General features: G+C 46.3%; 1 protein-coding gene across 7 annotated transcripts in view; it reads right to left on the bottom strand.

The window, feature by feature from the left end:
* EVC (EvC ciliary complex subunit 1) overlaps positions 1–24,256 on the bottom strand; it is an 83,341-nt gene that overhangs the window by 44,536 nt on the left and 14,549 nt on the right. For 5 of the 7 annotated variants that reach the window (XM_024741798.1, XM_024741799.1, XM_024741804.1 and 2 more), the window contains exons 4-9: positions 23,234–23,466; positions 21,714–21,798; positions 11,110–11,208; positions 8,257–8,394; positions 5,617–5,775; positions 1,052–1,268 (exon numbers count right to left, since the gene is read on the bottom strand). In XM_024741798.1, the coding sequence (XP_024597566.1) occupies positions 1,052–1,268; positions 5,617–5,775; positions 8,257–8,394; positions 11,110–11,208; positions 21,714–21,798; positions 23,234–23,466 (931 nt within the window). Of the gene's footprint in view, positions 1–1,051; positions 1,269–5,616; positions 5,776–8,256; positions 8,395–11,109; positions 11,209–21,713; positions 21,799–21,879; positions 22,093–23,233; positions 23,467–24,256 lie in introns of those variants that run through there. The other 2 variants (XM_024741805.1, XM_024741802.1) reach the window with 2 other exon arrangements.

The following is a 24,256-nucleotide window of genomic DNA, read 5'->3' as shown; positions in this document are numbered from 1 at the left end:
ACGTGCAGCGTGGGACCCCAGAGAAGGCTCCAGGGAGTAGAGCCAAGGACGAGGTTGGTCAGATTCTGTCCACTTGGGTTTTGGAGGAGATGCTGAGCAAAGAAGCTGTTGAAGTGAGGGCCTGGCGACGAGGAGTCTGCAGTCCTTGGAAACGTTGGTTTCAGCACCTCACACCATCCCCACCACCACACACACACGTCATACCTCCTTCTGCACTTGCCCTAATGCAGGCACACTTCCTTAGGTTTGACCTGAGAGTCTGTTTAGCCTCTAGCACCAAAGAAAAGAGTGTGGCCAGGTGGCCAGGAGAGACCGGAGTCCTCCCTCTGCCTAGGGTCCTCCCTCCACCCCTGACTGTCTCCTTGTCTCCCCCATCTTGTCCAAGTTCAACAGAGCCCCACCTAGGGGGCTGCTTCACCATCCCATCCCAGCCACTCGCTTCCCACTGATAAAGCCCAGACCACTGTGTGTGGTGACCCCCAAGGCCAGATGCATTCAGATTCTACATGGTCCAAAGTTCTAGCCAACAGAAAGTTTTCCATGTGGTCACCTCCTGCAGGTGAAACACCTGGGTTTCCTCTTGAGGGTCCCACCAGCGGTGTGACCTGGACTAATTCCCAGATGCTCTTGATGTCTTGAGCCCTGATCTACCCATCTCCCAGGGTCGGCCCGGGAGCAGTAGCACGTGTGGGAAACAGCCACGCTGGGTTCCCTCTCCTGCCCCATGTGACTGACCCCTGTTCACGCTCACCCACCTGCAGCTGAGCCAGGCCCCGTGCCACATGCAGGGCTTCTGGGCGTTCCCGCCTCCCTCGCCCTCTGCATGTTCCGGGTGCTTCTCTGGCAGCCTGAATCACTGATGGCGATGTGCAACAGGCAATCCCGGAGGCTGTATGACCTGTATGACCCTAGGAGGTGACCTGGGAGGGCAGCCTGTGCTAGCCTCACGGGAGCTGCTCCCGACGCCTACGAGTGCCGCCACCAACCCTGGCCCACACGGCCTGCAGCACACACGGGGTGCCGGGCGCCCGGGCCTGGCCCACTCGCTCACCCCTGCCGAAGCGCTCCGCCTCCTCCCAGAAGGCCTTGTGCTGCTGGGTCAGCAACTCCTCCCTCTGCCGCCCCGACAGCTTCCCCTCGACGGTCAGCAGCTCCAGGCTGTGGGAGATGGCGGCCAGGTGGCATCTGGTCTCCTCCCGGATCTGCAGCTTCAGGAACTCAATTGTTTTGGCCACGTGTGCCCGCCCCATTGTCCTCTCCAGGGTGTCCTAAGAAGAGAAACACAGGCGACAAGGGGCTGGAACGCCCTGGGTCAGTACTTGGCCACGAGGGTCTGTAAACAGTCACGGGCTTGGTCCTGGGGCCCCACCTCCCTATGAGCAGAGCACAGGCCAAACCGCTCTCACGAGCTTCTTGTGTGTGTGCCTCAGATGGGGACAAAATGGTCCCACATGGGGACATGGTGAGGCTGACGCCACATAACACAAAGAAAGGGCTGGGTACTCGGTGAGTCGGCCACGCTTCTGGGGAGGGATTAATAAATGCACACGACCAAAGAGGGAAGTCCCCCTTTCCCATTGTCATCCCTCCCCAGTCCACGGGGCCTCGGGCCTCCACAGCCCAGGAGGAGAGACATTAGAGAAACAATAAAGGTCGCGGGACTTTTGGCTTTCGAGCCTCCGGGAACCTGAGTGCTGGGGATTAAAGAGATTTGCCGGGTAAGCCTGACCTGGAGGGGCCCCAGCCGTCAGACTTTAGAAGAGGCCTGCCTGCCCTACCACGCTGTCCTTCATTTAGGACACGGCTCTCGGACAGGACGCCTCCCCCATGGAGGACACGTCCACCAGAGGCAGGGATGGACCCTGCAGGTCTGCATCTCCTGTGCTCGCGTCTCAGAGAGCAGCCGCTCCAGGAACCTTGTAGAATGAGAGCACATGCACCACGTTAAAGCTGCACGCCCTGTGCCTCAGAAGGACACCTTTCCCACCTAGGGGTGGGCCCCCCGGACCCCCGGCATGGCGGCCTGAGTTCGCCTCCGCCCTTCTTCCCCACCACGCCGGCACCCTTGCCTCCTTCACACCCCTCTGCTCTGTCTCCTTCCAGCTGGCCCAGAGCCACGGCCAGCTCAGGCCCAGGTCACTTAGCCCAGGGCCGTCCCTGCTCTGCCAGCCTCCCACCTGCTCGCTCCGCTCCACCCCACCCCGCCCCGCACGGCTGGCAGGGGGCCTTTCTGAGGTGCAAACGTGGCTCTGCCATCCTGGGGCCCAAACCCTGCAGTCACTGCCTTCAAACCAAGTCTAAACTCCTGGGCACGGTGCACGAGGCCCTTCAGGACCAAGCCTGGCTGAGTCTCCAGCCTCGTCCCACACACCTCCTTGCTCCTGGCTGCCCAGCACACCCGGCCTTTGCACACATGGGCCTCCACCTGGAACACCCTCCCGGCCTCCTCTCACTTCCCTGCCTGGCCAGGTCCTGCTCGTCCTTACGCGCTGTGTGGCACCTTCCCTGAGCCCCTCCACCTCCACGGCCCCCTCCTCCCGTCTCTGCTTCTCCTGTACCTCTGTCTAAGCATAGGGACAGTCCCAGGCTGGACTGAGAGCCCTTGAGACAGCGGCCACACCTGCAACACCCGGTAACCAGCCCTGGGGCTCGCTGTTTGCTGAACTGCATTGGTCTGTGTTTGAGCAACGTGTGAACAGGGCAAGGACAAGGATCCCCCAGTTATGGACAAGAGCACTGAGGTTAATTCTGGAACGCCACCCAAATAGCCCAGGGACAGCGGCTCTGAACCTTCCTCTCCGCCAACTATATGAGCCCGACGGCCGTCAGCGGGCCCATGACCGCTAGAGGGCGCAAGAGGATAAGCGCTCGGTGCAGGTGTGGACGGCAAGGGATCCAGCGAGGCTCAGGGCGTGGGGGACAGCGCCCAGTGCCCAGAGCAGCCACCTCTAAGGCATCACGGTCAGGCCACCCGGCTGGAGAGTGACACCTCAGCCTCTGGATTTATATTCAAGGAAAGACGGGAGTAGAGTCGAGAGGCGAGCATGAGCAGAGGGGCATCAGATGGAAGGCGGGAGGAGTTAAGGGACTTGCGTGGGAGGCGAGGGGGCCACTTCTGGCTCTGAGAGCTGTAGCCAGTCCTCAGACGTGCCCGGGCTCAAACTTGGCTCCAGACCTGCATGACCTTGGGCACAGTGTCCTCACCTACGCCTGACTTACAGAGTGGATGTGAGCATTAAATAAGTTAAAATAGGTAAAGCACGTAAAATAGCAACCAGAAGACAGTAGGTGCTCATGAATGCAAGCTGTCGTCATAATTATGTACAGCAGGTCCCCACATCCCTCCTACCATCCTCTTTCTCTCGAGCATCCCTAGAAGCTGATTCTGATGACCTCTGGGGCCCTTTCCAGGGCTCTTCCAGTTCTGATATTCAGCAACTCCATGCGACACATTCCGACTGCCCAGGCCAGAGTTCTCAGATGTCTCCAGCCTGATAATTTGAATTCTTCTGGAGTTTATCAACAACATACTCTGACGTACAGGCAGAGCCAACCCGTCCCTCTCTGTACAAACGCAGACTGCAGCTCTTTCCACACATCATTACGATGACGTGTTTACGTCTATTTTGTTTGCTGATGCTTGGTCTGCCATTGTCTAATCCGTATCACATACTGAGCGCTTCCCCAGGGCCAGGCTCCGTTCTAAAGGTCTTACATGTCGTCCACTTTCTAACACTCTCAGAGCTGATGCTATTCAGGCTCCCATTTTACAGATGATGAAACTGAGTCACAGAGGTTAAGTAACCTGTTCAACGTCATACAGCTAATAAAAGGCAACTGTGGGATGAGCTCAGGTCTCTAGCTCCAGCCTGCAACACTGTTCCTGTAACAGGATGTGGCACACAGCAGGTGCTCATGAAATGCTGACAGAAGGCAAGGCCTACAGATAACCTGGAGAAAATTATTTCCCTTCTTCCTATGTGGAAGTGACCGGCTAACACTCGGGCCAGAGTCAGCTAAGGATACGTTTTTCTTCTACATCGATATCCTGCTGATGGAGCAATAATTAAATACAAAGAATAAAAGGAAAAAGATCTTTCTCGCTGATAAGCATTCATATCGGCAGCCTCATCAAATCAAAATCCAATCCAAAGGGCCTTGGACGGCAAACCAGGAAGCCTGGGGCACAGGCTGAGCGATATCATTAGGCAACATGGCAGTCCTAGGTGAGTCGCTTAGCTGGCTCCTCTGCTCTTCGGGAATGAAATATCTGTGTGTCTATCTTTCAGCAGTGCGGAGGAGGGAAAGGAAACTTTGCTTGTATGTGACAAGCAAAAGCAAAAGCAAAGAAAGTTCTCAAACAGCTGTGTGCACCTGGGAATTTGTTAAAAATGCAGATCCTGATTCGGGAGTGGGGACGAGATTCTGCATTTCTAACCAGCTCTCAGGTGACGCCGATGCTGCCGGTCTGCGGACCACACTCTGAGAAGCAGAGCAGTTTGTACAGAAGCAGCAGGGACCGCTCCACTCAGCAGCGCCTTCTCCTCACGTCTGAGGAGCTGGGTCTCTGAGCTGAGGGCAGGGCGGCTGCTGCCGGTTTCTGAGTCAGGAGTGCCCCCGGGCAGGTGCACAGGTCTGAAATGTAATTCATGAGTTCTCAAGGTCAGAGGAAGGGGAAATGGGTGGGTAGGTGCCCTGGCCTTTGCACACAGCAGGGCTAGCCCGAAACCTCCACAACAAAACCCGACAGTGACCGAGCATTTCCCCGGGCCCTGCCTGCAGCAACTCCTGGGACCACCTTTTTTAAGTACAGTAACTGAAGCTCAGATGGGTTAAGTAACCTCTTCGAGATCACACAGCTTCAAGTGGCTAAGCTTAGATTCAAAGTCGGATTTGGATTTGTGGATTCCTCTGCGCCAGTGGTTTGCATTCCTAGCTATACATCAGAATTGTTTGGGGAGTTTTAAAAACAGCAGTGCCAGGTCCTCCACTTCAGACCAATCAGATTGGATCTCTGTGCAAGAGGCCCGTGACATGGGCATTATTTTAAGCCCCCTAGGTGGTACATGGGGCCGTCCAGGAGAGCTAACCAAAGCTCTGTCCACACCAGTGAGCATCAACTGTGACCACTCACTGTGGCCACCTGGAACCTTAAAAAAATCCAGACTGGGCTTCCCCGGTGGCGCAGTGGTTGAGAGTCCGCCTTCCGCGTACCCCAAAAAAAAAAAAAAAAAAAAATCCAGACTAAGAATCTTTGGGGTGGGGACCCATCTTGGACCCAAGCATCAGTACTATTTAAACCTCCTCAGATAACTTCAACGTGCAGCCAGGATTGAGAACCACCAGTGCCCTACGCTGTAGTGACGCGGGGCGGGCCAGTCTCTCCACTAAAGGAATGGTTAGATGGATGGACGGACAGATAAATGACTGATGGATAGATGGATGGATGGATAGATGATGGACTGATGGATGGATACACTGCTTTTCTCTGGCCTCTATATCCCTTTCTACAATCTGCAAGTGTTGAACTTAATGACCCCTACGGCGCTCCAAGCTTCCGGATTCCACGTCTCTAGTTTGAATATCACGTTCCCTCCCTGCCCCCTCCAGCGTTACCAGAGCCTGCAAATCCTGAGAATCACGCAATAGCCCTTCAGCTGCAATCATTCTTTCTGTCAGAGTCATCATGAGCTGTCGGGCTTTGGAGCTGGAACACTTAAATTGGTCCACCAGAAAGTGCTGGATGTTTTCCATCTGTTTCCAGAAAGCTTCCATCTGTGAAATGAGAATGAGATGCAAGAGGTGGGGGGAGAAAACTTATTTAAGAAAGTTTTAAAGCTGTCCAGCTCAGGCTTGGGCATTACTATTCACCCCTTATCACAAACTGAGATTAGAACAATTCTACAAGTTGGAAAAAGTTATCTTGGCAACAATCACATTCTCCAGAGGTTCCTCTTTGTAGGTGCCAGTCAGTTTGGAGGTGGCTTTTCAGCAAACACCAATGAGCTGCTGATAAGAAAGGCAAGCACCATGAATCTCTCAAACAGCTGAAAGACTGCCCGGCAGTGGGGTAGGGAGTGGGGCGGGCGCATGAAATTGGACAATGCGCTCCTGGAAGCTTCCAGATCTTTAAAGGGGATTAAACGCATCCTGGAAATAAAAGCATGAATGGCCATTTAATTATTGATTATTGTCCTAAAAGTATAAAAGAACAATATGACAGAGATGACGACGACCATAAAAACATTTTGCCTTCAAATCTTTTTCCTTTCTCCACCATCTTATCAGGAGCAGAGTAGGGGATCGCCAAGTGGTTTAGAATGTTGGGGGCTAAATTGTTGTCACTGCAGCCTTCCAGACTCTAAGAACAAAGATGCCCATAGTCATAGCAACTTTTCTTTACGGCATGCAGGTTACAAGCCAGGCTCCGTGCTTCACGCATTTTATTTCTAGATAAAATATGTATCGGAGGTAAAGGGAACAGGCTCAGGAAATTAGGTCACTCGTCAAGGGTCACAGAGGCAACAAGCAGCAGAGGCATATTTGATTCAGGTCCCTTCGAGTCCCACAGCTGTGATTTTCTCCATCTTGGTTCCACCTCTCAGATGTTGAGATGGATGTTGCTTGCTGGGCAGGGTCAGGAGAAAACCCACACCTGCACGAACCAGCACCTCTTCGTAAGTTTGCTGTCCTGTCTCAAGGGCCTCGTGGCAGCTCAGCAAACCCTTGATCTGCCCTGGCCACCTCCTCCCTCACATTCACACCCTGCTCTCGCCCCCTCTCGCCCCATCAGACGACTTCCTTTCCAACTGCTATCAGAGAATGTGGACAATCATCCATGAATTCCTGCACATCCGGAACCAGAGCTCTACATCCAAGCAGCTTTGCCTCTTCTCTTCCCATCGCAGAGAACGAGGATGCCCACGGCATCCATGACCTGACTTCCTCCTGCTTCTTCAAGGTCCATACTCAATCCTCTGCCTGAAATGCACAGACACGGACAAGATATTCCACGGCTTCGGGGAGTCCATGCACCACCAGAATCCGGGCTGAGTGCCCTCCCTTAGCCATCTCATCCCGAGAATATCCTCGCTCTCCATGTGATCCTACCTGAGCTTAGTGGGGACTCTCCATCCCCAGGCATCTCCAACTCAGGATGTCAAGCCACACTCACCATCTTCCCTCCCAACTTGTTCTCCTTCTGGGATCCTTATTTCCGTAGACCTGATCCTCTTCCCACCACCACCTCCTTAGACACCACCCTATCGGCTCTCCCACTTTTTCTTACCTCTCCATCCCTACTGCAATTGCCTTCATGAAATTCCTACTGGATTAGCCCCAAAGCCCCTAACAACCCTCCACACAGCAGCCTGGGCAGTTCTTCTAAAACACGGCCAAGCCACCCTCTGCTGCTTCAGTGACTCCCATCTCCTTGGCATGAGACGAAAACCCTCAGGGAAGACCTCTGGCTTTATCCTGCTCAGCCTGCTTCCTAGCCCTGGCTCCCTTCTCTGCCCACCCACTGGACAGCATCCATCCACACTTCTCTCCAAAAGCTTCTTGATGACCCTTTCTTCTACAAAGACCTTCAAAACCCCGGGGTAAAATGAATCGTTCTCCCCACTGTACCTCAGTCTTCTCATACTTCTATCTATCATGGCACTTGTAACCCACAAAGTCCTCATCCGTTCACCTGTCAGTCCCCCCCACCAGACAGGCCTGGGCATCTCCCTGGCAGGGCCAGGTCTAAGTTCATTTTGAATTCCCAGAGTCCAACACAACACCTGCGTGCCAAGAAAATATTTGTTTAATTTGTAATATATGAACAGCAGGTAGTAGAACCTCAAAGCAAAAAGGAGAGTTTGAGGGAAGCCATCCTCTCTAGAATTTAAAACATGCTTTTATGAGTGATGCCTGGAGTTTGAGAAGTTAGCAGCTGGCATCTGCTCTAAGCCACAGGGCGGTAATGACACATAGGGTTACAGTGATCTTTGCTTTGAATGATAAAAAGATCAATGTAAAATTTAAACAAGGAGAATTCATTAAGAGGAAAAAAAGACTCCCTCAGTAAATCTTGGCCCCTTAATTATACCTTCTCTATCACTAACTTCAGAAACTGGATCCCTGGCTCCAGAACAGAACGCAACAGGGAATTCTAGTATTAAACATGCTTCTAGGTACCATCTCTTTAATCTCGCCAAATGAACTGTCCCAGAAACCACGCTTTTTATATGGGAAAGAAAATCCATCACATACATTAGCTATTAGATGCTCAGAATATTCTCTCTCTTTCTTTTCTACATCTGCCAGGGTGATGTATTCAGAGTCACCAGCACCCAACATCTCCGTATTTGACAGTCTGACCTGAAGTCTCTTTTCTAATTCCTCCAAATCCTGGAGAGAAAAAGAAAAAGGTAAATACAGAAAAAACCGAATGTATCTTAAATTCTAGAGAAGAAATGCTTTTATTTTCACCCCATTATCATAAAATATTTCTTAACCATAATTAAATGCTTTGGGGGTTGTCCTACTGAAGGATTGATGATAAAAATCATCAAAGGGCCTCGGGGAATAATGGATTACGTATTTTCTTCTATAGTTTTTCCCTCATCCCCCCAAAATAGGCCATATTTTAAAAACAATGAAATAGTATCTTCCTATCTTTTTGAAGTCCGGGAACATGTCATGACATCTGGGGTGTGGGATGGAATGTCTCCTCCCCACTCCTCTGGTTTCCATGGGGAAGGATTACTTAGTACACCCCAGGGAGGAAGCGATATGTATTTGACTGGCAGTTCCAAAGCAGGAAGTGAGCACAGCCCCTAGCTTGCCCAACCTCTTCCTCTTTGGGATGGACCATTCAGGGGAGGCCACTGCTCTGGTGTGGCCTCAGCCCAGAGTGAGCTGGGCAGCAAAGGTCCCTCTTCTGTGTGGGGAGGCCTGAGGTGGCCCAGCTTTGCCAGCAAGCAACTTAGGTAAGCAATTTAGCTAATCCTGGGATTCAGTGTTAGGAAGCAAGCCATGATCGCTGTGCACCTAAGCTATGTCTTCCAAGCTGGCCCCTTTCAGTGATGAAGCTGACATTTCTCTGTCTCCCCAACGCTTTCTCTTAATGAACTCAGAACTTAGAAGGAAAAGGGGAACCCTATGTATGGAGTCCTTCAAACCCCAACCTGGAGTGTGGAGGGTTTGTTTTCTGTTCTGTTCTGTTTTCTGGGCTGTTCTGTTTTCTCTAGACCTATGTTCACTGACATGTAATCAACACTGGTGTGGGTCCAAATCCATTATTGATTATCCAAGCGGAAGCCATATGTGACTTCTAATTCTCACAGCGTCTCTACAAGAGAGAAATGAGGGTTCTTTTCCAGGGAAGAAATCGTATCTATGGGAAGTTGAGATATTTCGTCCGAAGTCTCCCAGGAAGTGGTGTGCTAGGCTAGGCCCCTTAGGCTCACTGACTCCAGAGCCCCACTCTTCTAACTGCACGCACTACGCTGCTTCTCTCCAAAGCAGCTGCCATTTCTGGGCACTTCTCATCTTCATCGAGAAGTTCTGAGGCTGTTGTCAATATTATAGGAAAGTATGTATTTAAAGCCCTTGGCCAGACTACATCCACTGAACAGTGGCCACTGACATAATTAAGATGCTCTGGAAGTGGTAGAGGTGGGATTGGATCCCAGGCCTGCAGATACCAAAGCTCTTACTCTTTCCATATGACATTCATTACTAGTACAATTACAAGTATCACCACCATCATCATTCTTTTTGTCATTGGAGAGTCATTTAAACTCGTTGAGCCTCAACTTCCTCAGCTATAAACAAAAAGAATGACGGTCACTCACAGGGCTGTTGTGAAGATTAAATAATGTGCGTAAAGCACTCTGTGCATTGCCTGATGAAGAGGATCACAGTAGTGGTGGTACTGAGGACGATGACAATGACGTTAACAAAAACGAAGACGTACTGCCTTCTCCCTGGGATGGAGTGATGAATCCTCCCCCTTGGAATCCAGAAGAGTGAGGAAGAAGCACTCCCTCCTCCCAATCCCCCAACTCTCATGGCTGCAGTGATAAGGATGATAATGAGGACTATCGTGACTAATGAGGTGACTGATAAGGTGATAATGATGACTAATGGTGGTGACGGAAGGAATGAGGATTAGGACAATGATATGGTAATGAAGATGAAAGTCGTGATGGCAGAAGTGAGGACGATGGTGGAGGTGGTGATGGTCACGGTAACGAAGATGAGGACGATGGTGGCAATGGGAGGAGTAAGAATGATGGCAACAATGATGGTGGCGATGATGAAATGTTGGTAGTGGCGGCGGTACTGAGGAGGATGGTGATGGTGGTGGTAATGATAACGGTGGTGATGGTCATCATAAGAATGGTTATGACAATAATAAAGATGGTGGTGGCGATGGCGATGACGATGATAGTGGTGGTGGCGACTGTGTCGGTAATAAAACAATAATAATGGCAATGATATTGATGATGATGATTGTGGTGGTGGGAATGGGAATGATGGCAGCGATCATACAATCAGGGTCTGGTTGTTACGTTGCTAGGAGCTTCATACAAATTTTCTTCTTTCTGTAACCCTGCAGGATGGGAATTATTATCCATTGCACAAAGGAACAACCTAGGATTCTGCGAGTTTGTGAAAGACAGGACCAGGATATCAATCTCCACCACTCTGACTCCAGGGTAGCCCTGACTCATTTTGCTGCACATAAAACAATATAAAGCTTGTATAAAAGACTGAAACGAGAAGAATGCAAAGTAGTAGGAAGAGTTATAACCAATAAGCAAATTATATATTTTAAAATACCCCACACTTGTACAGAAAATAGAATCAATAGTGGTTCTCTTTAAGTAGTGGGTATGACCAACATTCTCTTTTTTTCTACTTCTAATATTTTTCCACATTTTAATAATACACAGTTAGTTTTATGTTTATAGCTATACTTTTATATACCATATTGTGTTGAAAAGTATATATTGTAATAAACTATTTTTATACATAAAAAATACTTTACTATAATGTGTTTTATATATCATAATAAACTATTTTTAAGTTATTTTGAAATATAGGTTGAAGACTTACATTTTCTTGTTTTGAGAGAATCTTCTGGTATAATTCATCATCAGTCTTCTTTTTAGGAAGAAGGTCAAGGAGGCACATTTTAAAAATCTGAATAAACATCTATTGCCAAAAAGGGAAACATAACAAAGAGAAAGGTTTCAACAATGGTATTTCTCTTCCCTCCTTTTTCTCCTACCTCCTTCTTCTCCTACCTCCTTCTTTCTCTCTCCCCCAACTGCCCACACACTTTTTGCTCTAGGAAAAGACCTCAGATTACAAGTCATGACAATGGCCTGTAATGGACTGCATTTTCATGAAGCCTCTAAAGAAAAATGCTTCATTTCTTCTGCACATATCTACGAGGAGCCCACTCTGTGGGAAGCCCCCACTTTCCCCATTTCCTTGAGTCAAGAAAACAGACGAGGCGAAGGGGGGTTGCTTCTTTGTGGAAAGAATCAGAGATGGTTGTATGGAAATGGGATGTGTAAAGTCATCTACTCCAACCCCCTGTCTCAATGGATGGACATGTCCTCTAAACCCAAGAAGGGTCGTCCATAGGCAGGGACACCCTGGCAAGTCCAAGGGTGCTGTGTCCACAATTGGTTTAATCATTCACCTACTGCTGGACATCTAAGTATTTCCAGTTTGGGGCTATTACAAATAAAGCTGCTATGGACATTCACATACAGGTTTTTGACTGAACGTATGTGTTTCTGAGATGAATGTCCAAGGCTACAACTGCTGGGTCTCCTGGTAATTGTATATTTCGTTTTATGAGAAATCGCCTGTCTTCCAGAGTGGCATTTTATATTCCCACCAGCAATGTATGAGTGATCCAGTTTCATTACAACCCCACAAGCATTCGGTGGCGTTGTTATTTTTATTTTTGTCATTCTGATAGGTGTGTAGTCATATCTCATGTGGTTTTAATTTGCATTTCCCTAATGGCTTAATGATGTTGAACATCTTTTCATGTGCTTTTGTGTGTGTTTCCTTGCCAGCCATATATTCTTTTCGGTGAAATAATCTGTTCATGTCTTTTGCCCATTTTCTAATCGGATTGTTTACTTATTTTTCTTTTTCTATTATTATTATCTTTTAACATCTTTATTGGAGTATAATTGCTTTACAATGGTGTGTTAGTTTCTGCTTTATAACAAAGTGAATCAGCTACACATATACATATATCCCCATATCTCCTCCCTCTTCAGTCTCCCTCCCACCCTCCCTATCCCATCCCTCTAGGTGGTCACAAAGCACGGAGCTGATCTCCCTGTGCTATGCGGCTGCTTTCCACTAGCTATCTATTTTACATTTGGTAGTATATATAAGTCCGTAGCACTCTCTCATTTCATCCCAGCTTACCCTTCTCCCTCCCTGTGTCCTCAAGTCCATCCTCTACGTCTGCATCTTTATTCCTGTCCTGCCCCTAGGTTCTTCAGAACAGTTTTTTTTTTTCTTTTAGATTCCATATATATGTGTTGGCACATGGTATTTGTTTTTCTCTTTCTGACTTAACTTCACTCTGTATGACAGACTCTAGGATTGAGGTTTGAGAGTTCCTCATATATTCTAGGTACTAGTCCTTTCTTAGAATGTGGCTTGCAAAATATTGCCTCAGTCTTTTCATCTTCTTAACACGATTTTTTGCAGAGCAGAAGTTTTTTATTTTGATGAGTTTCAATTTGTTTTCCGTTTTATGGGTCACACTTTTGGTGTTAAAGTAAGAACTCTTTCCTTAGATCCCAAAGATTTTCCCCTTTGTTTTTTTTTCTAAAAGATTCATAGTTTTGTATTCTACATTTAAGTACATGATCCATTTTGAGTTAATTTTTGTATGAGCTATGAGGTTTAGCTTGAGGTTCATTTTGTTTTGCTTATGGATGTCCAACTGCATGATTTAATGAAAAGCTTATCACTCCTCCACTGAACTCCATTTGCACCTCTGTCAAAGGTCAGTTAGACATATTTGTGTAGTAAGGCGCTTTTTTTTTTTTTTGAAGAATAATTGACATAACCAGCTTTGTTCTTTCTCAAGACTGCTTTGGCTATTTGGGGTCTTGTGGGTTCATACAAATTTTAGGATTGTTTGTTCTATTTGAAACATGCCATTTAGATTTTGATAGGGATTGCATTGAATCTGTAGATTACTTTGGGTAATACAGACATTTTAACAATACTAATTCTTTCAACCCATGAACATGGAATATCTTTCCATTTATTTGTGGCTTCTTTGATTTCTTTCATCAATGTCAAGTTTTCAGTGTACAAGTTCTTCACCTCCTCAGCTAAATTTATTCCTAGGTCTTTTATTCTTTTTGATTGAATTGTAAATGGGATTGTTTTCCCAATTTCTCTTTCTGATAGTTTGTTTTTAGTGTATAGAAACACAACAGATTTTTGTACATTGTACCCTGTAACTTGACTGAATTTATCAGTTCTAAAAGGTTTTGTCCAGTCTTTTCTACGTATAAAATCATGTCTTCTGAAAATACTGACAGCTTTACTTCTTCCTTTCCATTTTGGATGCCTTTTATTTCTTTTCCTTGCCTAACTGCTCTGGATAGTAATTCCAATATTATGTTGAATAAAAGTGGTGAGAGTGGGCATCCTTGTATTGTTCTTGATCTTAGAGGAAAAGCTTTCAGCTTTTCACTGTTGAGTATGATGTTAGTTGCAGGTTTGTCATATAGGGACTTTTATTATGTTGAGGTACATTCTCTCTATACCTACTTTGTTGAGTTTTTATCACAAATGCATGTTGAATTTTGTTAAATGCTTTTTCTGTTTTGAGATGGTATGATTTCTATCCTTCATTTTGTTAATGTGGTATATCATGTTGACTGATTTGTGCATGTTGACCATTCTTGCATTCCTGGAATAAATCCCACTTAATTATGATATATGATCATTTTAATCTGTTGCTGAATTTGGTTTGCTAATATTTTGTTGAGGATTTTTGCATCTATGTTTATCTGAGATATTCACCTGTAATTTTCTTCTTTTCTTTTCTGGCATCCTTGTCTGGTTTTGGTATCAGGAAAACGCTGGCCTAGTGAAATGAGTTTGGAAGCATTCCCTACTCTTCAATTTTTTGTAAGAGTTTGAGAAGGATAGGTATTAAATCTTCTTTAAGTGTTGGTAGAATTTACCAGTGAAGCCATCTGGTCCTGTACTTTTGTCTGTCGGGAAGTTTTGCATACTGATTCAATCCTCTTACTAGTAATCAGTTTATTCAGATTTTCTCTTTTCATGATTCCATCTTGGAAGAGTCCATGTTTCTAGGAATTTATCCATTTCTTCTTGGTTGTCCAATCGTTGGCACATAATTGTTCATAGTAGTCTCTTATGATCCTTTGTATTTCTGTGGTATCAGTTGTAACTGCTCTTTCATTTCAGATTTTATTTATTTGAGCCCATTCTCTTCTTTTCTTGGTGAAGCTAGTTAAAAGTTTGTCAGTTCTGTTTATCTTTTCAAAGAACCAGCCATTGTTTCATTGACCTTTTCTATGCTTTTTTCAAAGTCTATTTCATTTATTTCTGCTCTGATCTTTATTTTCCTTTCTTCTGCTAACTTTGGGCTTGGTTTTTTCTTCTTTTTCTAGTTCCTTAGGTGTAAAATTGGATTGTTTTTCTGAGATTTTTCTTGGTTTTTTTGAGGTAGGCCTGTATGGCTATGAACTTCCCTCTAGAAACTGCTTTTGCTGCATCCCATAGATTTTGGTAAATTATATTTCCACTTTTATTTGTCTCAAGGCATTTTGTGATTTCTCCTTTGATTTATTCATTGACCCATTGGCTGTTCAGTAGCACATTGTTTAATATTCACATATTTGTGATTTTTCCAGTTTTCTTCCTGTACAGGTATCCCTCATTTTATTGAACTGTGCTTTATTGCACTTTGCAGATATTTCATTTTTTATAAATTGAAGGTTTGTAGCAAGCATGTGTTGAGCAAGTCTATCGGCATCATTTTTCCAACAGCATTTTCTCACTTTGTGTTTCTGTGTAACATTTTGGTAATTCTTGTGATATTTCAAACCCTTCACCAGCAAAAGGATTACAGTTTGCTGTAGGCTCAGATATTGGTCAGCATTTTTAAACAACAAAGTATTTTTAAATTATGGTATGTACATTGTTCTCATAGACATAATGCCATTGCACACTTAAGAGACTACAGTATAGGGTAAACATAACTTTCATATGCACTGGGAAACCAAAAATTCATGTGACTCACTTTATTGTGATATTTGCTTTATTGCAGTGATCTGGAACTGAACCCACAATATCTCCAATGTATGCCTGTAACTGATGTCTAGTTTCATACCACTGTGGTTGGAAAAGATGCTTGATGTGATTTTGATCTTAAATTTATTGGGACTTGTTTTGTGACTTAACATTTCATACCATTGTGGTTGGAAAAGATGCTTGATGTGATTTTGATCTTAAATTTATTGGGACTTGTTTTGTGACTTAACGTATCATCTATTCTGGAGAATGTTCCATGTGCACTTGAGAAGAGTGTGAATTCTGCTGCTTTTGGATGAAATATTCTGTTTATATATATTAAGACTATGTGGTCTAAGGCGTACTGTAAGGTTGATGTTTCCTCACTGAATTTCTGTCTGGATGATCAATGCATTGATGTGAATGGGATATTAAAGCCCCCTGCTATAATTGTATTGTTGTCAGTTTCTCCCTTTAGATCTGTTAATATTTGCTTTAGATGTTTAGTTGCCCCTATATTGGACGCATAAATATTTACAAATGTTATATCCTCTTGTTGCACTGACCCCTTTATCATTATATAATCCCCCTCTTTTTCTTTTATTACAATCTTTATTTTAAAGACTACTTTTTTCTCATGTAAGTATAGCTATACCAGCTTTCTTTTGCTTTCCATTTGCATGGAACATCTTTTTCCATGTCTTCACCTTCAGTCCATGTGTGTACTTGTGTACATATATCTTTAATGAGTCTCTTGTAGGCAGTATATAGCTGGGCCTTGTTTTTTTAATCCATTCAGTCACTCTATGTCTTTTGATTAAAGAATTTAGTACTTTTACATTTAAAGTAATTATTGATAGGTATGTACTTATTGCCATTTTGTTACTTGTTTTCTGGCTGTTTTGTTGTTACTTTCTGTTCCTTTCTTTTACTCTTGCTCTCTTCCCTTGTGGTTTGACGACTTTCTTTAGTGTTTTGCTTAGATTCTTTTCTTACTATCTTTTGTGTATCTAATATAGGTTTTTGTTTTGTGGGTACCATGATGCTCATATAATATTTATATATTTAACAGTATATTTTAAGTTGATAGCAAATTAAGTTTGAGTGCAATCTAAAACTCTACATTTCCCACCCACCCTCTGCTCCTGGCACACACATATTATGCTTCTTGATGTCACATTTTACATCTTTTTATTTTGTGTTTCTGTGATTATTATAGTTATATTTTTACTACTTTTGTCTTTCAATCTTCATACCAACTCTATAAGTGATTAATTAACTACCTTTACTATATAATTACCTTTACTAGTAAGATTTTTACTTTTGTATGCTTTCTTGTTACTAATTAATGCTCTTTCTTCTCAGGTTAAAGAAGTCCCTTTAACAATTCTTGTAAGGTTGCTTTAGTGGTGATGATCTCCTTTAGCTTTGGCTTGTCTGGAAAACCCTTTATCTCTCCAATTCTAAACAATAACCTTGCTGGGTAGAGTATTCTTGATTGGAAGTTTTTGCCTCTCAGCATTTTAAATATATCATGGCACTCCTTCTGGCCTGCAAAGTTTCTGCTGAAAAATCTGCTTATTGTCTTTTGGGGGTTCCCTTGTAGTTAACAAGTTGTTTTTTAATCTTGTTGCTCTAAGATTCTCTCTTTAACTTTTGACTTTTAAATCTTAATGTATCTTGGTGTGGATCTTTTTGGGGAACTCTCTGGGCTTTCTGGATCTGGATGTCTGTTTCCTTCCCCTGGTTAGGAAAGTTTCAGCCATTATTTCTTTAAATATGTTTCCTGCCCCTCTCTCTCTTCTCCTTCTGGGACCCCTGGCATTGCGAACGTTATTTCATGTGATATTGTCCCATAGGTCCCTTAAGCTATCCTTTTAAAAATTCTGTTTTCCTTTTGCTGTTCTGCTTGGGTGCCCTGTCTTCTAGACCACTGATTTTTTTCTTCTGCTTCACCTAGTCTACTGTTAAACCCCCTAGTGTATTTTTCAGTTCAGTTATTGTATACTTTGGCTCTGTGACTTCTGTTTGGTACTTATATTTTCTATCTCTTTGCTGAAGTTCTCACTCTGTTCATCCATTCTTCTCCCGAGTTTGATGAGCATTCTATGACCATTTGAACTCTTTAATCAGGTAAATTACTTATCTCCTTTTCATTAAGGCTTTTTTCCTGACATTTTATCTTGTTCTTTTGTTTGAACATATTGCTCTGTTTCCTCATTTTGATTGACTGTGTTTGTTTCTATGTATTAGGCAAAACAGCTACCTCTCCCAGTCTTGAAGAAGTGGCCTTGTAAAAGATGAACTTTATCTTTCAACCTTGCCCTAGCTCATGGTTGTCTCTCAAACCTTTGTGATTATCTAAGCAGCCTAATTTATTCTTTTTCATTCTTTTCTTTTTTAAAAAATTTATTTATTTATTTATTTTTGGCTGTGTTGGGTCTTCGTTGCTGCACACGGGCTTTCTCTAGTTGCAGTGAGCAGGGGCTACTCTTCGTTGCGGTGAGTGGGCTTCTCATTGTGGTGGCTTCTCTTGTTGTGGAGCATGGGCTCTAGGCATGTGGGCTTCAGTAGTTGTGGCTCACGGGCTTAGTTGCTCCACAGCAGCCTAATTTATTCTTGATGGGTCCCACTTGTTGAGGGTATGCCAAGAGTGTTAGTCATGAAGGAGCTGTTCACCAGTTTTTAGGTCTTTTTCAGAGGGATCTATTTCATACGTAACTATAGATTCAGTGTGTCCATGGGAGGAGGTGAGAACAGGATCTTCCTACACAGTCATCTTGGACTGCCCCCGTGGTAAGACATTTTTAAATGCACGGGTGAGCAAATGCTTTTCTCCAAATGTCCACAAAGTAAATATTTTGGGGTTTGCAGGCCATACTATCTCTTTTGCAACTACTGAACTCTGCTGTTACAGCATGAAGGCAGCCACAGGTGATGTGTAAAAGAATAGGTATGGCCAGATTGGCCCAAGGGCCATAGTTTATGATCCTTGTTTTAAGGTTTGTTAAACACTCTTCTGTGCCAGGCTAATATATATATTATCTCAAATGATCATCACAGCGGGAGATTGGTACAATATTCCCCATTTTACAGATGAGGAACTCTCAGTTGAGAAATCTGGACAACTGGCCTCATGTCACAAGGGACATCCATGAGGGACAGACCCAGAACTCTTCACCAACCTTCATTATGCTTGCCAATGCTAATAAGCTCTAAAAAGACAAAAATTGTCTTGACTTTCCATCCACTGAAGTCTGAGGCTATGTACAGTAACATTCTTTTCTCAAGATGTTAATCTCAAATCTATTTTCTTTTTGACCACAAACTGAATCAGTAACATTTACATTCTTTTGAATTGTAAAAACTTTTTAATTTGGAATAATTATGGACTTAGAGGAAGATGAAAAACAGTACAGAGTTCTGTGCGCTTTGTCCCCAGGGGTGACATCTTACATCACTGTGGTACAATATCAAACCTGAAAATGGACATAGGTCCAATACAGTTAACTACAGACCTTACTCAGTTTTCACCCATTTTTACATGCACTCATTTGTGCGTATATGTGTGCATGTGGATCTATGCAATTTTCCCCCATGTATTGCCACAATCAAGATAGAGAATTTTCCAGCACCAGGAGAAATCCGCTAGTCCTAGTGCTCCTCTGATATTAGCCACCCCCCTCCCACATCCCCTGATCTATTTTCTTTTCCGCCATTCTGCTTTTAAAGGTTACAACTCCACTTCCTAGACAAGCCCAGCACCAGTGTCTTCCTCCTCAAGGGCCACTAGAGAGCTCTAAGCTTCTTGGCTGCATGGCGGTCACATCTGGTCTGAGTCACTTCTGAATCCTGACCTGTGATAGTGGATCTCTACCAGAGAAATGAAATTTGAAGTCTTTGTGTAACATGGTTCCCTCCTGTTCCCCATGTTTCTCTAGGTCTTACACACAATGAAGACATGCCCTGCAGTGAATGGAAGGCCATGCTTAGAAAGCAGCTCTCCCAGGGTGGCGACGGTGTCAACCAGACACATTTCCATTGAGCACCTACTATGTGTAGGGCACTGTTCTGGGCTCCGAGGATACACAGACCTTGGACTCAGACAAACCTCATTTGGGTTCTGACTCTGCAGTTTACCAGCTGTGTGATCGTGGGCAACTGACTAGACCTCTCTGAGACTCAGGTTCCTCATGAGTGGAACAGCACTGAGGTTTCAATGAGATCAGACATTTAAAGTGTTTAGCCTAGCAGAGTTTCAGTGTTTCATAAATGATGCTGTGATGACACAGATCACACAGCCCAACAGAGCCCAGAACTTTGCCTACAGAGAACTTTCAAAGTGGGACTTCACTTCTAGTAATTCCATGGAGTAAAAGCTGGAAGTATATTATTTTCACACCTTTCCTAAAGTGGCCCAGAGAGGGGAAGTGACTTACAAAAAGTCACACAGCTCTTAAGTGTCAAAGGGTGGATTAGAACCCAAGTTTCTAATTCCTAATCTGGTGCTCCTGGAACTTTCCCAGGTTCCAGCTTAAGTATCTCCCTCCAGGGAAGCCTGACCACCTCCCTGAAGCCTACACGCCCTCAGGTCCTCTCTTACATGCCCTCATGGTACTCCATCATTCGCTTTGTCATACTTTTTGCCTCTGTGCATTTTGTGCAGTCCATTGACTGCCATCTCTCTCCTGGACAGTGGGCTCCATAAAGGCAGGGGCTGTCCCCAGTATTGTGTCCAGAAGGGCGGGGAGGCTGCCTACAGATGAGTGACAGTGAATGCTCTCTTCCTGACAGTAGGCTGCTTCCCTGTGGGCATTTGCTGGCTGCTCCAGGGGCGAGGGGCCAGGACCACGTCACTCACCAGCTGGATGGGGCTCTGAGCACAGAAACAATCACCCTCCAGGGAGCACAGCCTTTGAGAAAATCGCCAGGGCCACCTGCCCCCAAGCAGAACCAGGTGTGGCTAAGTGAAAGCAGCCTGCAGCTGCCAGGTGGGCTCGTGCCTCATGTCCATGAACCTCCGCACAGGGGTCTGTGGGGCTGTAGGAACAGGCTTGATTTCTGGAATCCTAGGATGACTTATGGTTTCAAATACTGGCACCTGTTTACGAGGCCCGTTCTGCTCACACAGAGCAAAATTTCTTTCTGTTGCATCCTCAACTTAATATTCTTTTATTTCTCCTGTTTACAGTGAAGCACCTGTGGGCCTATCTTTGTCTCTCTGTCACTCTCTCCATCTACCCCTCCCTTTCTCTTCCCAACAGGACTTCTCTCTCCTCCCTTCTCTCTGTAGGTCTCCTCCCTCATTCAGTAATTCAGAGGATGTGTCTCATGGAGAAATAATTCTGTTTTTAAATTCTTTTCATTTTCATTATTTATCTTTGGCTGCATTGGCTCTTCGTTGCTGCGCGTGGGCTTTCTCTAGTTGCAGCGAGCGGGGGCTACTCTTCGTTGCAGTGCGCAGGTTTCTCACTGCGGTGGCTTCCCTTGTTGCAGGGCATAGGCTCTAGGTGCACAGACTTCAGTAGTTGTGGCACGCAGGCTCAGTTAGTTGTGGCTCACGGGCTCTAGAGAGCAGGCTCAGTAGTTGTGGTGCATGGGCTTAGTTGCTCCGCAGCATGTGGGATCTTCCTGGACCAGGGCTTGAACCCCTGTCTCCTGCATTGGCAGGTGGATTCTTAACCACTGCGCCAGGGAAGCCCGAAATAATTCTTTTTTTTTTTTAAGCCCAGTGGCCTTGCTGCCTGGCTAACCCATGAAGGTTCTGTAGCTACAGTGGGACTCATCCCTCTGATTTTCTGTAACCTGGATCCAGTATGGATCCATGTGCATCTGGCAGAGACCAATCTTGCTTCCTCCATGGCTCTGATTTCTCCTTCCTTCACTCGGAGAATGCACACCCATAAGCAGGTACTCAACTTCCCATCTCAGCCCCAACTTAGAACTTTATGACTTAGGGCCAGTCTCCACTCTGTGCCTCAGTTTCCCCATCTGTAAAGGGGACATAAGGATGGCACCCACCTCGCCAGGTTGTGTGAGCATTAAAATAACCACCTGTGTAACACCCCCAGGACCTAGTATATAGTGAGCACTCATAAATCTTATGATCACTATTATCATTCCGCTAAAAATCCTGTTCTCTTTGGTCTCCATCAGGAGGTGTGCGCAGAGAGTAGGTACACAGCTTTCTGCTTTTAACCCCAATGGCACTGGGTAAAGTAAATCCTGCTACCCGTCTGCAGGCACGAATTGCTTTTCCATTTTGTGGTTGGACGCCTAACCCTGCTCTGCCTTCCCCTTGTGGCGGCTCCGCTGTCACCGACACCCGTTTCCCAAGGGTCTCCGGGACTCCATGCACACGGAGAGCCTGTCTCCCGGGTCCCGAGTGCTCTACCTACCATGTGCTTCTCCTGCCTCAGCGCCGTGTCCAGATGCAGCAGGTCTTTCAAGTGAAGGTTGTAGATACACAAGTCGAGGTCCACGCTGAAAAGTCCAAAGAGAAACAGAAGAGACTTTCAGAGTATTTGATGTGGGGGGTAAGGTTACCGAGTTATCAGTACATACTTGCAGGATAAGCCACGGTGCATCCTGACTCCAGATTTTAAATTCTGCGGCATGCAGAGATCGTTCACAGCCACCCCAGGTGCACAAGGAGCAATCCAAGTAGCCATCTGAAACCCACCTGCGACTAGAAGGAAACGGCTGTCCGAGACATCAAAGACAGGACACAGGAAGAGACGGAAGGTGAGAGATGAAAAAGAGCATGCCCCCCAGGCCCCCCCACTCGGCATTTTCCTGTCTAGTGTCACGTGTCATCCTTCCTTTCTGCCATCGTGTACACATTCTCACAGCCATTTACAGATGAGGAAACTGACTCAGGAAGTCAAGGGTCAGAGAAATCAAGTAGTGGTCACGTGGTCACGGGGGCAGATAACTGACAGTGTGAAGATAAAGGCCTTTGACCTTTTCTCCGACATAGGCAAATGCATTTTAAATGACTACACTCTCCCCTGAACTGTTCAAGTCCTCTTCGTCCGAATGGGAAGAAACACCCCTTCCCAGCCAGGCAGGGGAGCCAAGAAAGCTGCAATTAAACGAAGTCCCTCCTTCCCGGGTCCATCTTCAGAGTCAACACCAAGCTCAGGGTTCTGAGCCCACTCTTTGCACAGCCCTGAGCCAGGCCATGCCTGGTTCAAATCACCCAGGGCTCCTTGGACTCACGGAAATTCAGATCTGAGAGAGGCCTGAGGACTGACGTGCAAACCTGCTGACTAGTTTTTTGAGCACCTACTGGGTGCTAAGCCTTACTCTGGGCTGGACAGTTTGGTGATTTAGAGCATGGGCTGCAAGATAAGGTGGTGGGGTCACACCAGGCTCCAACACTCACCTGCTGCGTGACCTTGGGCAAGTCACTCTGCCTCTCTGTGTCTCATTTTATTCTTTGAAAATGAGGGCAATATTAGCACCTACTACACAACCGTAACAACATAGGGCTGTTAAGAGGAATTAATTCATTGACTGATTAATACTTGCTCATCACTGTGCCTGTCCCAGGCTCCCACTGGGTGGTCGTGCACAGCTGTGAATAAGACAGACCTTCTCCTCGTGCTCAAAAGAGAATTAATCCCTGCAAAGTGCTTAATATTTTGTACACAGAAGACACTTAACCAGTGCTAGCTGCTGCTATGCAGTGCATGGGGCAGGTCAGTGATTAAAGGAGGTCCCCTCTGTCTCTCCCCAGGGCTCAGGCCTGGCTCCCTGACCCCCACGCTGGCCAACAGCACACATTCAGCTCCAACTCTGACACTGGGTCACTGTGTGTCTGTGGCTGAGTCCTTAACCTCTCTGGGCCTCCACTTCCTCCACTGAGCATGACACAGCCTATCAGTCTGCATCCTCCATCCCACCCCCTCCTCACCTCTCGCAGGTCAGTGCCTCGGGGAAGCTGCTCGCCCCCAGGAAGGTGCGACCGAGGAACCTGTCGTCACTGGCGGCCGAGTGGACGCTGGACGAGGAGCTGCAGTCGTCCTTCTCAGCCTGGCTCAGGCTCCCCAGGCTGCTGGAAGGCGATGCCTCCACGGGCTGGTTCGGCAAGACTGCCTGCTTTAAGGTTTCGTGCAGAGATGGGTTGGAGGAACCGTCGGCCAGAGGCTGGGGGGCAGGAGAGAAAGTGTACTCTCAATCCACATGACCCATCATGAGTGTTTCCGTAATTCCGCCAGTGACACACGCGGTGGCTCCCAGGAAGGCCAAACCGGGACAGGCAGGGAGGGTATGAGTGGACACCGTGGAGCTTCTGCCCCAGGGGCAAGGCCACGGCCCTAGGGGCCTTCGTCACAGCTCTTGTCACATCACTTGTCCCCAAAGGCCAGCCCCTCTGCACCAGGCTCCTCCCCTCCAGCTATTAGTCTGGGTCTGTTCCCCGATGGCCCACCTGTACCCACCCTCGGCCGCAAGCTCTGACCTCCCCAGCAGCCCGCCTGCCCTGCCCCACCTCTCTGGCTGCTGACCCAGACCCCAGGCCCGCTCTGTCCACTGACCTGCCCTCGGATAGACTCAAAGCCCCTTAACGAGGAACTCAAGCCCCTTGCACTGCCATGACCACATGAGGTCATAGCCTAGTGCCTGGCACAGCCAGAGAGCTCAGCAAATGTCAGCCATCCCTATGTCCAGCTTCGTCTCCTGCTGCCCCCAGAGGTGCATGCCCAGGTAGCACTGAGCTGGTGGCCAGCTCCAACCCTCACTATCATTTCATGCTTCTGAGCCTTTCCAGACTCTTGTCCCCCTGCCTGAAACACCCCTAACTCACTGTCTGCTGGGCTGAAGCATCCCTCCCTCCAGACACAGACCCCTGAATCTTCCTACCCTGATCCACGGGCCTGGCCCACACCGGGTTCCACAGGACCCTGGTCATTTCTGTCCTGCCTGCTATCACACGCCA

The sequence above is a fragment of the Neophocaena asiaeorientalis genome, unplaced genomic scaffold (genome assembly GCF_003031525.2).
Source record: "Neophocaena asiaeorientalis asiaeorientalis breed wild unplaced genomic scaffold, Neophocaena_asiaeorientalis_V1.1 scaffold218, whole genome shotgun sequence".
NCBI classification, from domain to species: domain Eukaryota; kingdom Metazoa; phylum Chordata; class Mammalia; order Artiodactyla; family Phocoenidae; genus Neophocaena; species Neophocaena asiaeorientalis.
The sequence above is the reverse complement of the archived record's forward strand: the minus strand, read 5'-3'. Positions and strand labels throughout refer to the sequence as shown.